We start from the raw sequence: 16,542 nt of genomic DNA, 5'->3' as shown, positions 1-16,542 counted from the left end.
ATAATAAAGCAAAACGATAAATAATGTTTATAAACATTTGGTTTTAATGATCAATCTTTGCTTTATTGTTTTTATTCGTCTATATATCATATTCACAACTGTTAATGTATCATATTTAAAATAACAGGTAAAAAGTGTTCATGTTTCCTTAACAAAGATAGATAAGAACACTTCCTACAAGATGTTAATTTATAACGTTTTTCATGAGATAGTGCGTAAAATGAAGGAAAGAGAAAGGGTTGGTGTTCTTGTGCAAAAACTCCCAAGAACAACATTGTCAGTGAAGAGAGGGGAAAGGGTGGAGCGAACATGAATCGACCACAAACATTTAAGCCAAATTATATTAGCAAATTATGGTTAATACAACGGTCGAGCAATAAAACTATCTTCAAACGGTCAGAAACACTACGAATAATGAAGCAAAGCATCCACCCCACAGTCGGTGCCACACACCAACATTGGATCAACCGTCTAATCACTCTTTAATAAGCACAATCGAGATTAAAAAAATTAAGATAAATATCCATTAGCGAACCCTAAGATTGCTAAACGACAAAAGAGATATGATTAAAATCACTTGGTCAAAGTTTTCAATGTTGAACAAAGTTTTAAAAACAATAAATTGCTAAACTCATCTACGTGTTTTGACCACTTTTGTCATTTTCGTAAAAAAAAAGTTTTAACATGGTAATTCTCAAGTTCCATTAAGTTGTACAAACATCCTCATAAATTTTTAATATGGACGGTAGATCTAACCGATACCAACCAAATTTCCATCACATTCCTGCTACAATGCACAAACTTAGAGCGACTAGTTAAAAAATGGTGTATTGGTTTTTATTAATTCGAACTATCATCTTTTGGTCGATGTTGGTCTTAACTAACGAGTTAGTTGTTGACAGTCCCATCTTTTAACATATTTGACTATTTGTTTCGAACGGTCCGCAATCATAACACCGTTACTTGAAAGTCGTCAGAAAAACGCAACTAACAGCGTTAAATTTCTGCTAATCACAAATCGTCAGAAACAAATATGACAAAAGATGAAAATTATTCTCATCCAATTTATTATTTATGACCAACAACGATTAAAAAATAATAATCAAATTTATTAAAACTAATATTCATCTCTTGAGAAGTCACCAGGTCCCTTTACTCCTACTTAGAGGTGGACAAACAAACCGGTTAACCAAACCGACCCGAAAATCGAACCGAAACCGAACCAGTTTGAAACCGATTATGTAGAAATCGGTTTGGAACCGATTGAAACCGGAGGTTTGGAACTAGTTTGTAGTTTTCTCCACCAAAACCGGTTGACCGAACCGAAACTGGCCAAAACCGGACAAAAACCTGTCAAAACCCGAACCGAAACCCATCATAAGATGGTAAGAAACCGGTTTCGACCCGAACTGAAACCGATCATAAACCGGTTTTAACTTTTGTTAACTAAATCGAACCGGTTTTAAGTTTTAAACAGGTTCCTGCTCACCACCAGTCCACCACCTGTCCAGTTGTCCACACCCTCCTCACCTTCCTAAACCAATATTCCTTTTCCCTTCTTCATTTCCCCCCATTATTATTTTATAACCAAAACAAACAAACACACACACACACACTCCTCACTCACAGTCACAGTCGTCATTACTTTCATCGCCACCGATCCCCAAATCCAAATGTTACCCTACGCCTCCATCCACGACGCCTCAACCGCCCTCAACCGATCTCTCACCTCCTTCGAAACCTTATGGTTCGATTACACCTACAACAAGTCCGATTACTTCGTCTACTGCCACAACATTCTCTTCCTCTTTATTATTTTCACTCTCGTTCCTCTCTTTTACCTCCTCACCGAACTCGTGTTTCGTGATTACGTATCTGCGTACAAAATTCAACCGAAAGTTAAGCTCTCGTTGCGTGATCATTTCAAATGCTACGCCGATGTTATGCGCATGTTCGTGCTCGTAGTCGGACCGTTGCAGCTCGTCTCGTATCCTTCGATCCGAGTAAGTTTTGTAAAGGTAGCCTCTTAATATATTAAGAGGCTACCTAATTAATGGTTAAGAGGTAACATGCCGTTCCGGACTTACGGTACATCTTAACCATTACAAGGCTATATGTAGTATTATGAAGTAGCCTCTTAATGACACATTGGTAATTAGTAAGAGACTTAAGGTTACCTCTTAATGGACATTAAGAGGTAGCCTTAAGGTTCTTCATTCTGACTTAGTTAATTATCATTAAGAGGCTATCGACTATCTCTTAATGGTTCATAGCCTCTTAATGGACATTAAAAGGTAACCTTAAGTCTGATTGGTTCTTCATTCAGACTTAAGGTTAATGATCATTAAGAGGCTATCTCTTAATCTTAATGGTTCATAGCCTCTTAATGAACATTAAGAGATACCTTAATTTGGATTGGTTCATTTAGACTTAAGGTTAATGGTCATTAAGAGGCTATGAAGTATTAAGATGATGACGTTAAAGAGACTACTTTAGTGATTTGTGAGTTTGAATTTGCGAAATACTGAGATTAGTTGATTTACTTTTGTTATTGACGAAGAATGAGAAGATGATAATGATGATGATGATGTTTGTCAATTTTGTTGATATGTGGAGTTTGTCGATTTGAACATTAATGATATTAGTTAATTAAGTTTGGATTTAATTTTGTTGATCTGTGATTGTTACTGATGAGAGTTCTGATTTGTGATTGCAAATCTGCACAGTAATGAGACTAGTTGATTAAGTTCAAGTTTAATTTTGTTTCTGTTATTTGTGTTAAAGGAGATAATGCTGTTTCTCATTTTTGTGTTTCCGTGATTGTTACTGATGAGAGATCAGATTCGTGTGTGCATATTTGCGCAGTAATGAGAGTAGTTGATTAAGCTCAGGTTCAATTTTGTTTCGGTTTTTTTTGATGAAAAAGGCAATGAAGTGATTATATGATCTCTTTTATGTTTATTATTATGGATAACAGGATTAATATGGTTGTACTTTATAACTAGTTTATGCGATATACTTTGTCATTTGTAGATGATCGGTGTGAGAACAAGCTTGCCTTTACCATCATTAACGGAGATTACGTTACAACTGATGGTCTACTTTCTTATCGAAGACTATACTAATTATTGGATACATAGATTTCTTCATTGCAAATGGGGATACGAGAAAATCCATAAGGTTCATCATGAATACACATCACCTATAGGATTTGCAGCCCCGTATGCGCATTGGGCAGAGGTACTGATCCTCGGGATTCCAACTTTTCTGGGCCCCGCAATTGTTCCGGGCCACATGATTACATTCTGGTTGTGGGTTGCCTTGAGGCAGATTGAGGCCATTGAGACTCACAGTGGGTAAGTTAACTAGTTGAGCATGCTTATAAGTTATATCTTATGTATTGACGGTTGACCTCTAAACAAAAGTATAATGTTAATGAAACGGTAAACTAACGTTGGAATTTTGTAATATGACAGGTATGATTTTCCATGGACATTAACAAAATATATCCCGTTTTATGGTGGTGCCGATTACCATGACTATCACCATTATGTCGGAGGTCAAAGTCAAAGCAACTTTGCATCTGTCTTCACCTATTGTGACTACATATATGGTACAGACAAGGTAAAATATACATACATGTAAGGCCCCGTTACCGGTAACCCTACTTTCGTGTTGGATTTACTCATAAACACAGTTCTAAATATCAGAGTTAATTAAAAACTTTACGCGGAATATAAAACTTTCATAAAACATTACATATCAATTCATAATCATGTCTTCAAACATTCCTCTTGTCTTTCAAAATCAAAACGTAACTTATAAAACATATCGGATCTTCAGATGCCAGGCTTTAGTCTTCTGCCATGTGTCCTCCACTCAAGCCAGCTGTCTCATCCTACTCACCTGCGTGCATACTAAAAGTCAGCTACGCTGAGTGAGTTCTAGTTAATCATACACTACCATACAATACCTTGTTACATACATACGTACTTAACCTCATAACTTTCTTTCATACACACATAAGTACTCATACCTTCATTCTTACTTACATACTTTCTTTCTTACTTACATACTTTCTTTCTTACTTACATACTTTCTTTACATTCATAATCATACGTTTTAAAGAGCCTTTCGCCCTATAACCTCACAGATATTATAAGGGTCTGGTCCCTAACATCACAGATATTATAAGGGTCTGGTCCCTAACATCACAGATATTATAAGGGTCTGGTCCCTATCATCACAGATATTATGAGGGTCTGGTCCCTAACATCACAGATATTATTAGGGTCTGGTCCCTAACATCACAGATATTATTAGGGTCTGGTCCCATGTTTTCGAATATTAGTAGGGTTCGATTCCCTCTTCGTTACCATACAACCATACATCATACCTCGAGTATTATTAGGGCTCGGTACCCCTTTCGTAACCATACAACCATACAACCGTCATTTCCTTCTTTTATTAACTTTCTTACGTTCATACACATAAACATACATATCATACTTGCCATATTTATAACGTTACAACCTGACAGTACGTGCAATATCCGAAGATCGTTCACGAACCATCAAGCAATCATTCATACATATCACATATATCACCTATGGCATACACTTATCACTTTGGATAAATGTATTAACAACACATCAAGTATGCACACAGCCCCGAAAACATAACAAGGAATGGGGCTAGAAACTCACCTGGATCCTGTTACGCTCGCCGTTGATCGTAATTCCTTTCTTTAACTGGGCTCGGCTAACTGTATAATATTTACACATATCAATTAACTACTGCTACTCGTTTGTATTTCTATCTATATATGACCCACAACGAACGGGGGTCCGGGGGCAGCGCCCCTGGCAGCGGGGTTCTAGGGGCGGCAGCCCCTAGCGGGGTCCAAGGGGCAGAGCCCCTGGCTGGGGTTAAGCTGCCAGGTCAGCTTGGAAAAATTTTATTTTCGATAACTGCCTTAACACATTTTCCATTAGGTTTTTAATTTATTTTATAGACGAACTTCGCTTCAGGCGAAGTTAAACCTTAGGCGAACTTGGAAACAGCTTGGTTCTGGCTTGATTCGATCGAATAGGAACACGTTCGATCGAATAGGAACACGTTCGATCGAATACAACACGTTCGATCGAATAGGAACACGTTCGATCAAACAGGAACACGTTCGATCGAATAGGAACACGTTCGATCGAATACAACACTCATTCGATCGAATACAAAACTCATTCGATCGAATGAGTTGGAGACCATTCGGTTGCTTCCCTATTCGGTCGACTGGACTTGTTCGATCTACGCATTCGATCGAATGGACTGATTCGATCGACTGGTTCGATCGAATGAGTCTGATTCGACTCCTTCAAGCTGGGCGACGGAGAAACCCACGGGTTTTCCAGATTTTCCAGATTTTTGACCCAAAATCGAAGTTTTTGACATGGAAATGCTCGGGATTGAAAGGGCTATCAATTCCTAGTACTTTTAAACACAAAAGCTTGCATTTTGACACCAAAACAAGGCGGTTTTTGACCCGAAAACTCAAGTTACGAAAATGGGAGTTTTTGCTCGATTTGAGGTCGAAAATGGTTATGAAAACGGATGATTTTCGAGAGGGACTTACCAAAAACGATTAGGAACAAGATTGTGGACTCGGATTTGTGATTTGAGAACTTTCTCTCTCTAGCTTCTCTCTCTAGAAATGAGAGTGTTTGGGTGGGTGTAAGTGAAGGAAGATGGTGAAAATGGTGGAAGTGTCAAGAACTTTCGTTTATATACTACGGGTTTGGTTAGGCTCGGGTTAGCTTCCTACGGGTCGAGACAGGCCGAGTTCATAAAATAACTAAGCCCAAGACCCGTTCCTTACTCGACATTAAATAACTAAAACGTGAAATTACTAAACATAACTTTCTTTTATTTATCAATATAAAAATTTTAGGATGTTACAAGTCTTCCTCCCTTAAAGAGGTTTCGTCCCCGAAACCTAACTATTACATAAACAAACTAGGGTAAAACTTGCGCATCTCATCCTCGACTTCCCAAGTAGCATCAGATCCCTTGCGGTGTTTCCATATCACTTTGACCAAGGGTATAATCTTGTGACGAAGCTGCTTCTCCTTGCGATCAACGATCTTTATCGGTTGCTCGATGTAGTTCAATTGTTCATCAACCTCGATGTCCATTAAGGGCACGTGAGACATGTCATCAGCTAGACACTTCCTCAGATGAGAAACATGGAAGGTTGAATGAATTCCTTCTAACTCATCGGGTAAATCCAGTTTGTAAGCTACTTCACCCACACGTTTTACAATCTTGAACGGTCCAATGTACCTCGGACTCAACTTTCCTCTTTTCCTAAAACGGATGATCCCCTTCCAAGGCGAGACCTTAAGCATCACATAGTCGCCAACGTTAAACTCAATTGGTCGACGCCGCTTATCCGCATAAGACTTTTGTCTGTCTTGAGCGGCTTTCATTCTTGCTTTGATCTGATCGAACTTTGAAGACGTTTCTTGAACCACTTCTATACTTCCCATTTCCTTCTGACCAATCTCACCCCAACACACCGGGGTTCTACATCGTCTACCGTACAGCATCTCAAACGGTGGCATACCAATACTCGAATGGTAACTGTTGTTATAGGAGAACTCTGCCAGATGCAGATGATCATCCCAACTTCCACCAAAATCTAAAACGCAAGCACGTAGCATATCCTCAAGGGTTTGGATCGTCCTTTCAGACTGTCCATCGGTTTGAGGATGATACGCCGTACTGATGTTCAACCTCGTCCCCATAGCTTCATGAAATTTCTTCCAGAACCTCGAAGTAAACCGTGTATCCCTATCAGACACGATCGATAACGGTACTCCATGTTTGGTTACAATTTCTTTAATGAACAAGCTTGCTAACGTTTCTGACGAGATGGCCTCTCGTATGGGCAGAAAGTGAGCACTCTTGGTCAAACGGTCCACAATCACCCAGATGGTATCATGTTGCTTAGCTGTACGAGGTAGCTTAGTTATGAAATCCATGGTGATGTGTTCCCATTTCCACTCAGGTATCTCTAGCGGTTGCATCTTCCCACAAGGCTTTTGGTGTTCGGCTTTGACTTGTAAGCAAGTTAAGCACTTACCAACATAATCCACTACATCGCTCTTCAATCCTGGCCACCAGTAATCTCTTTTCAAGTCTTGGTACATCTTTGTAGCTCCTGGATGGATTGAGTACCTTGACTTATGAGCTTCATCTAAGATTCGACTTCTAAGATCACCATGGCGTGGGATCCACATACGGTCGAACCTAGTCTTAACTCCATGAGTGTTTTCCATCAACTCATCTTGCTGGCCATAAATCCTTTCCTTCTTTACTAACCCTTCATCTATTAACACTTCTGACTGCACCTTGATGATTTCTTCAAAAAGACTCGGGTTCATGATCAACTTGTATGACTTCACTGTTGCAAGGACTTCCTCATTCTTCCGACTTAACGCATCAGCGACCACGTTAGCTTTACCGGGGTAATACTTAATCTCACAGTCGTAATCCTTTATCAATTCTAACCATCTTCTCTGCCTCATGTTCAGTTCTTTCTGCTCGAAGAAGTACTTTAAACTCTTATGATCGGTATAGATAGTACACTTAGTGCCGTACAGATAATGCCTCCATATCTTAAGAGCATGCACTACAGCTGCTAACTCCAAATCATGCGTCGGGTAAGTACTCTCATGGACCTTCAACTGTCTAGACGCGTAGGCTATCACCTTCCCTCGTTGCATCAACACGCAACCTAACCCTTGATGCGAGGCATCAGCACAAACAACAAAATCCTCATCACCATCGGGTAAAGTAAGGATTGGAGCTTGCGTGAGTCTTCTCTTTAATTCTTCAAAGGCTTCTTCTTGAAATTTTCCCCAACTGAATACTATCGACTTTCGGGTCATACCGGTCAGCGGTGCGGCTATCTTGGAGAAACCTTCGATGAATCTCCTATAGTAGCCAGCTAACCCTAGGAAGCTTCGTATATCAGTCGGATTCTGCGGAGTCTTCCAATTCGTTATCGCTTCAATCTTAGCTGGGTCCACGGTAATCCCCTCCGGATTAACCACATGACCTAAAAATTGCACTTCTCTTAACCAGAACGCGCACTTCGAAAACTTGGCGTACAACCTTTCTTTCTTCAGAACTTCCAATACCTCTCTCAGATGCTCGGCATGGTCAGACTCACTCTTTGAATAAATCAATATATCGTCGATGAAGACGATAACCGACTTATCCAACATCGGTCGACACACCCTATTCATCATGTCCATAAATGCTGCAGGAGCATTTGTTAGACCGAATGACATTACAAGGAACTCGTAGTGTCCATACCGCGTTCGGAACGCTGTTTTAGGGATGTCTACCTCTTTCACCTTCAGCTGATGGTAGCCTGATCTGAGATCTATTCGTGAGAACCAACTCGAACCTTGCAGTTGGTCAAACAGATCGTCAATCCTAGGCAAGGGGTATCTATTCTTTACCGTAAGCTTATTCAACTCACGATAGTCTATGCACATTCTCATACTTCCATCCTTTTTCTTCACAAACAAAACCGGTGCGCCCCATGGAGAAACACTCGGTCTGATAAAACCCTTGTCGAGGAGTTCTTGCAGTTGGGACATTAATTCCTTCATCTCGGACGGTGCTAGACGGTAAGGCGCTTTCGCGACGGGCTGGGCTCCTGGTATTAAATCTATCTGAAATTCTATTTCTCGCTCCGGTGGCAGCCCTGGAAGATCCTCAGGGAATACTTCTGGGTAGTCGCGCACAATAGGAACATCCTTCATTTCTTTCGTCTCGGCCGTAGCGTTGACAACATACGCCAGGTAGGCACCGCACCCTCGCCTTAACAAACCCTCGGCTTTTATCATCGAAATGACATTAAGTCCATAACTCTCCTTATCACCATAAACCGTCACCGCACTACCATCCAATGACTTTAACCTTATCATCTTACTTTTACATACTATCTGAGCCTCAAACTCAGACAACCAATCCATACCCAAGACTACATCGAACCCTCCTAAGGCCATAACATACAAAGTAACAGGGAACTCATGTCCCTCTAACTCTATCTTACAATTCTTCACCATTTTTGTTATTTTCACCGAAGTGTCACTTGCGGTTTCTACTACAAAAGTTTCAGACACTCGGCAGCCTTTCATTTTAGCGAGTTTACTGAATGTCGTAGCTACAAAACTTCTATTCGCACCAGAATCAAATAATACTAAAGCAGAAATGCCGTTTACTAGGAACGTACCAGTGACAACATCCGGAATCTGCTTGGCTTGTTCTTGGGTCAGCATGTAGGCTCTAGTTCTTGGCCTAGTTTGATCGGCATTCTTCCTTCCACTACCTCCAGCTTCAATCTCTGTACACTCCCTAGAAAAGTGACCTGTCTTACCACACTTGTAGCATGCAGGCTTCACACTGCACTCATTGGCATAATGCCCTACCTTCCCACACTTGTAACAGGCATTCGACCCCAATCTGCATTCTCCACCATGAGCCTTTCCACATTTGAGACAAACATTAGAACTTTTACCCCACTTGCACTCACCACCATGCCTCTTTCCGCAGGTCTTACACGATCTCTTCTCCCACACTTTCTGTTTCATATCCCTGGAGTTCCATAACTGAGTACCGGGTCGTTTAGCAGGAGTGACCCCTTTCTTCTCTTTCTCTTCGTCCCTTTCCACCCCCTCATCCGCGGCCACGTCAGCATAGACCATTTCCGCGAGTCCAACAGCCGAATCAAAAGTAGCAGGTTGAACCGCCCTGACTAACATGCGGACCTTTTGTGGCAACCCCCTCACATAACACTTGATTCTCTTGACCTCAGTGTCAACCATGTCAGGCACCAACCTAGATAGTCGGTTGAACTCCGTGGTATACTCACGATGCGTCATCATACCGGCTTTTAAATTCTGGAACTTCATCTCCGTTCTTTCAACCTCGGCATCTGCACAGAACTTCTTCATTACCAACTCTTTCAAATCTTCCCACTTCATCCCTTTGATCTCTTCACGGGTCTTCCTCTGCTCCACACTCTCCCACCAATACATAGCCTCATCTACGAATGACTGAGTAGCATAGCCCACAGCTTGGTCGGGACGGCATTCGCTAATGCGGATAACCTTGTCCATAGCAGTTATCCACTGGAGAGTAGCGATTGCGTCTCCTAAACCAGTCAGCTTAGGCGGGTCACAACCTTTGAAGGACTTATAGCTGCACCCACCTTGTCCTCCTCTCCTATCATGGACTTTCACAGACTTATCCCCACTCGAGGCCCCTCTTTCACCTTCCCCATCCTTTCTACCATCACCACCCGCCCCTTCAGCAGTTCGTTCACGGCTTCCAGCAGATCCTTCGGGATTCAGGTTCTTCACAGCAGCAACTACAGCCTGAACAATGGCTGCTTGAACTGCAGGACTAAGTTGAACTTCCTCGTTGTTGTTCTGGTCTCCTCCAGCTGCGCTTCCTTCATCTTCGGTGTGGGAAGCTTCTTCTACCGAGGGTTGCCGGACAAGACGAGGCCTGCCACGACGTCCAGTGCGACCCCCAGTTCCAACAAATTCTCCAGCTCCCGCCATTAGTATTCTACAAGGGAAAACACAAACATCATCACTCAAGGAACTAGTTAGTACAAGGATAGTAAGGCTAACAGGTAATAACAGTGGCCAGTTGCGATTAGCTGATCACGTTACTTTCCGTGTCATATACACTTCCCTTTATGAGTCTATTTGTGCTGGTTCTACTTAAGCAGTTTGTCAATTTAAACAGTCAATTATTCCTATTCCTATCGTTCACATATCTTTTCTCTCTCATTAACATATATCATTTAATCATACACTTTACCTTTACTGATCTTGCTTGAGCGACACATGGCATTCTTGAACTGGCATCTTCTTTCCTTTCTTACTTAAATCCCATTTTCTGTTCGAGTCTAAGCATGTAGGATGCTTAAATCTCTCGAACTTATGCTCTGATACCAACTTGTAAGGCCCCGTTACCGGTAACCCTACTTTCGTGTTGGATTTACTCATAAACACAGTTCTAAATATCAGAGTTAATTAAAAACTTTACGCGGAATATAAAACTTTCATAAAACATTACATATCAATTCATAATCATGTCTTCAAACATTCCTCTTGTCTTTCAAAATCAAAACGTAACTTATAAAACATATCGGATCTTCAGATGCCAGGCTTTAGTCTTCTGCCATGTGTCCTCCACTCAAGCCAGCTGTCTCATCCTACTCACCTGCGTGCATACTAAAAGTCAGCTACGCTGAGTGAGTTCTAGTTAATCATACACTACCATACAATACCTTGTTACATACATACGTACTTAACCTCATAACTTTCTTTCATACACACATAAGTACTCATACCTTCATTCTTACTTACATACTTTCTTTCTTACTTACATACTTTCTTTCTTACTTACATACTTTCTTTACATTCATAATCATACGTTTTAAAGAGCCTTTCGCCCTATAACCTCACAGATATTATAAGGGTCTGGTCCCTAACATCACAGATATTATAAGGGTCTGGTCCCTAACATCACAGATATTATAAGGGTCTGGTCCCTATCATCACAGATATTATGAGGGTCTGGTCCCTAACATCACAGATATTATTAGGGTCTGGTCCCTAACATCACAGATATTATTAGGGTCTGGTCCCATGTTTTCGAATATTAGTAGGGTTCGATTCCCTCTTCGTTACCATACAACCATACATCATACCTCGAGTATTATTAGGGCTCGGTACCCCTTTCGTAACCATACAACCATACAACCGTCATTTCCTTCTTTTATTAACTTTCTTACGTTCATACACATAAACATACATATCATACTTGCCATATTTATAACGTTACAACCTGACAGTACGTGCAATATCCGAAGATCGTTCACGAACCATCAAGCAATCATTCATACATATCACATATATCACCTATGGCATACACTTATCACTTTGGATAAATGTATTAACAACACATCAAGTATGCACACAGCCCCGAAAACATAACAAGGAATGGGGCTAGAAACTCACCTGGATCCTGTTACGCTCGCCGTTGATCGTAATTCCTTTCTTTAACTGGGCTCGGCTAACTGTATAATATTTACACATATCAATTAACTACTGCTACTCGTTTGTATTTCTATCTATATATGACCCACAACGAACGGGGGTCCGGGGGCAGCGCCCCTGGCAGCGGGGTTCTAGGGGCGGCAGCCCCTAGCGGGGTCCAAGGGGCAGAGCCCCTGGCTGGGGTTAAGCTGCCAGGTCAGCTTGGAAAAATTTTATTTTCGATAACTGCCTTAACACATTTTCCATTAGGTTTTTAATTTATTTTATAGACGAACTTCGCTTCAGGCGAAGTTAAACCTTAGGCGAACTTGGAAACAGCTTGGTTCTGGCTTGATTCGATCGAATAGGAACACGTTCGATCGAATAGGAACACGTTCGATCGAATACAACACGTTCGATCGAATAGGAACACGTTCGATCAAACAGGAACACGTTCGATCGAATAGGAACACGTTCGATCGAATACAACACTCATTCGATCGAATACAAAACTCATTCGATCGAATGAGTTGGAGACCATTCGGTTGCTTCCCTATTCGGTCGACTGGACTTGTTCGATCTACGCATTCGATCGAATGGACTGATTCGATCGACTGGTTCGATCGAATGAGTCTGATTCGACTCCTTCAAGCTGGGCGACGGAGAAACCCACGGGTTTTCCAGATTTTCCAGATTTTTGACCCAAAATCGAAGTTTTTGACATGGAAATGCTCGGGATTGAAAGGGCTATCAATTCCTAGTACTTTTAAACACAAAAGCTTGCATTTTGACACCAAAACAAGGCGGTTTTTGACCCGAAAACTCAAGTTACGAAAATGGGAGTTTTTGCTCGATTTGAGGTCGAAAATGGTTATGAAAACGGATGATTTTCGAGAGGGACTTACCAAAAACGATTAGGAACAAGATTGTGGACTCGGATTTGTGATTTGAGAACTTTCTCTCTCTAGCTTCTCTCTCTAGAAATGAGAGTGTTTGGGTGGGTGTAAGTGAAGGAAGATGGTGAAAATGGTGGAAGTGTCAAGAACTTTCGTTTATATACTACGGGTTTGGTTAGGCTCGGGTTAGCTTCCTACGGGTCGAGACAGGCCGAGTTCATAAAATAACTAAGCCCAAGACCCGTTCCTTACTCGACATTAAATAACTAAAACGTGAAATTACTAAACATAACTTTCTTTTATTTATCAATATAAAAATTTTAGGATGTTACAATACACACACATACTAGTATACGACTTGCTCACTCTGCAACTTCCAAATAATTTACTAAAACCAATCGTTTTATTTATTTGTTTAATTTATTCTATATATTTAATATTATTTGAGGGTAGCTTTGTCATTTATTATATGTAATTTGGTTATTACATATATAAAACAAATAAATAAAATGATTGGTCGTTAGGAGTTCTTGAAGCTATGAAGTTTTTTGAAGTTCTAAAGAGATTGAAACCCTATTTATATACATATATACAGACATACAACATATAAGTTTTGCCCTTTACCGTAGCTTTGCTATTGGTGGGATATACTGAATACGATGATGATGATATACTTTAAGCTTTTTTTTTGTTTGTTTTATGATATTGACATAATAATATGTTTGTTTTCAAATCCAACCAGGGATATAGGTACCAAAAGAGACTACTGCAACAGGTAATAATACACTTTTACATTTTATATGTATTTATTGTTAATCATAGTATTAAAATGCATACTGAACTGAATTCCTATATAGTTAAAAGGTGACTTAAAAAACAACGGTGCATCAAAAGCTTCCGGGCCGGATATCAAATCGGAGTGATCATGAAGACTAAGAGCATAATCGGGTATGCATGTTTTTTTTTCTAGTGTGACCATACTATCATGGTATTATCTTGTATTCTGAGTTTAGGTTGTTAGATTTCGATGTCGAATGTGATCATTAACATGATACTTTAGTAATATGACATCAGGTAATTTTGTTCCCAAGTATCAATATATAAGGCAGTCACCAAATTCTACCTTTACAAATAATAAACACATCTAACAAATATATTTATCTAGTAACAACAATCAATTTGATCGTCTAAAATAGTTTTTTTTTATCTGAGCATATACCACTCGGTTGATGGTCTATATGTTTTTGATTATATGGGTGTGAACAATTCGAGCGTGTTATGTGAGACCGGCTTGTTAAAAGCGCTAATTAAGCCAGATTAAATGAGCTCGAGCTTAAATTAAAACTTATTTAAAGACGAGCTTGAGCTTCGTATACCAAATTTGATTGTGAGCTTAAGCAAGTATATTATTTGTATAACTTTTCTTATATAATGTACATACATATTATTACATATATAGTTATGATAATAAACTTAATAATATATATATTATGTTATATATAATTATAAATAGGTAAATATATTATTTAAATAAGCAAATCTAAGAGCAAACTTGAACTTGATAATCCACTTCATTTGATTGTTGAACTCGTGATTTTGTAACAGGCCAAGCTTTTTGGGCCAATTGATCGTTTCTTATTTTGGGCTTATTACTTGAGACGCAAAGATTAGTACTTAAGTTTAGTCAATAGTCAACGACTCAAACCCAAATGATTTTTTTTTTCTCTACAAGTGTATTAACTTCTAATAAGGAATACAACATATTCTTTTTAAAATTGTTTTTTTTTCCTATAATGAAACTTAAAAGGGCAATATTTATGGCTAAATGTGGTTTTTAAAGCATCTCAAATGAGAGTTCCATAAAAAAAGTCATGATTTTAAAGATTTTTTCATAATATGAATTCTTTAATTAAATTCATTAATATTAATATATTGTTTATTTCATTCTTAAACTCTAAAAATGTTACTATGTAGTGAAATATGTATATGCTTATAACAAAGCGATATTTGACAAAATAAGATGATAATAATACACATAAAAACCTTTAAATGAGTCCTAATGATGGACGTTTACCAAACAATTAATTAATTAGGGGTGCTGCTTAGACTCATCAGAGAAAATCTTTTCTACTCTTTAGTCTTCACTATTTTGTTTGCATAATTAGTTCATATGAAAGAAATATAAGTTGTTTGGTCAAAGAGCACATCCCTAACCAAATCGTATTGGTGCTTGAATTGCATGAGCTCTTTACAGTGTATTGTGTTCTCCCCAACAGAGTCCAAACGTGCCTTGCAACAAACAGGGCATATGACTCGTCAACAAAAATAGAGATGCTACGACCTTGAGATCTATGAATGTCATTTCTAAATGGCATTCAAAATAAGCTAGCGGAACAACTTATCATCCATTTACCTTTTGTATCGATGTGGATACTTTCTTTTAATAAATGAAAAGTTTAAGTGGTCAAAGAATAAATGAAATTGGAATGAATTACTTTAAATCGTCACATAAAGAATTAAATATTTTTTTAAAAAGAAAATGAAATGATTCAAACAAAAAACTGAATCTCCAACTCCATCGCCACCACAACCACCACCGCCATCAAAATTCCCTTGGCCACAACCCCATAATTACAACAATCATCGCAACATTCGTCGCCATAGTTGCCACCACAAACCAACATTTTTAACAAATATATAGATCAAACATGACTATTTTGTCAACTAAAAGAACCATAAAATCAGTGGCGAAGCTTAGACTAAGACACCGGGGGGGCTCAAAATGTATAAAGAATTTCAAAAACGGAGGGGGCGGACTCAAATTTTCGGCTAAATTTACACTACGTATAAAAAATTTCGGACGAAAACAGCTAAATTTACACTATTACGCAAAAGGGGGGGGGGGGCCCTTCCTAACTTCGTCCATGCATAAAATTCCAATTCTATTAAATACATTCCGATTCCCTTAATTTTTAATTATTTTAGTAAATTCCGACTAAATAAACCACAAAATTCCAATACTTTAGTAAATAATAATAATATAAAGGGATCAATGACCATTAAAAATGATGTTGAGAAGCTTAAATGCACATCCTACTATACCCTCGCGAAGTCATTATTATTGTGTGTATACTGTATATTAGACCACATGTGATAATAATAATAATAAAATATTAAAACCACAAACCAAATAGTAAATATGAAATTGGAAGTTTGAAAAACGTTTTATACAAAGGCATCTACAAGACTACAACGTTTGGTTAAAGCCCACCAAAGTTGGGTTTAAGCATCTTCCGTTTTTATGCTAATGAATCGGTGATGGAGTGATAAAGTAGATACTTAATGTTTATATGACTCGGGTTTGATTCATGTTTTTTGCATTTGGTTTCAGAGACACCAAGGTGATGATGAGAGACTATGTGAATAGGTGATTTTCACTATTTGGATCTTTGAACTGAACGTGCTTTATCTTATTGCACAATCGAAAGATGAGTGTATTCTGATGTGTGAATTTAGTTAGT

At 39.0% G+C, this 16,542-nt stretch overlaps 1 protein-coding gene across 1 annotated transcript; it reads left to right on the top strand.

The window, feature by feature from the left end:
* Positions 1 to 1,626: 1,626 nt before the first annotated feature.
* Positions 1,627 to 14,121, top strand: LOC143578636 (methylsterol monooxygenase 1-2-like). The gene is made up of 5 exons (XM_077062147.1): positions 1,627 to 2,003; positions 3,034 to 3,356; positions 3,477 to 3,624; positions 13,764 to 13,796; positions 13,879 to 14,121. The coding sequence occupies exons 1-5, from the start codon at positions 1,674 to 1,676 to the stop codon at positions 13,942 to 13,944; spliced, it is 900 nt and encodes a 299-aa protein (XP_076918262.1). The 5' UTR covers positions 1,627 to 1,673; the 3' UTR covers positions 13,945 to 14,121.
* Positions 14,122 to 16,542: the final 2,421 nt, after the last annotated feature.

The sequence above is a fragment of the Bidens hawaiensis genome, unplaced genomic scaffold, assembly GCF_021521415.1.
Source record: "Bidens hawaiensis isolate Kalapana, Puna unplaced genomic scaffold, B.hawaiensis_p1.1 tig00029315_1, whole genome shotgun sequence".
NCBI lineage: Eukaryota > Viridiplantae > Streptophyta > Magnoliopsida > Asterales > Asteraceae > Bidens > Bidens hawaiensis.
Note: the sequence above shows the minus strand (reverse complement) of the source record. Positions and strands in the feature narration are given on the sequence as shown.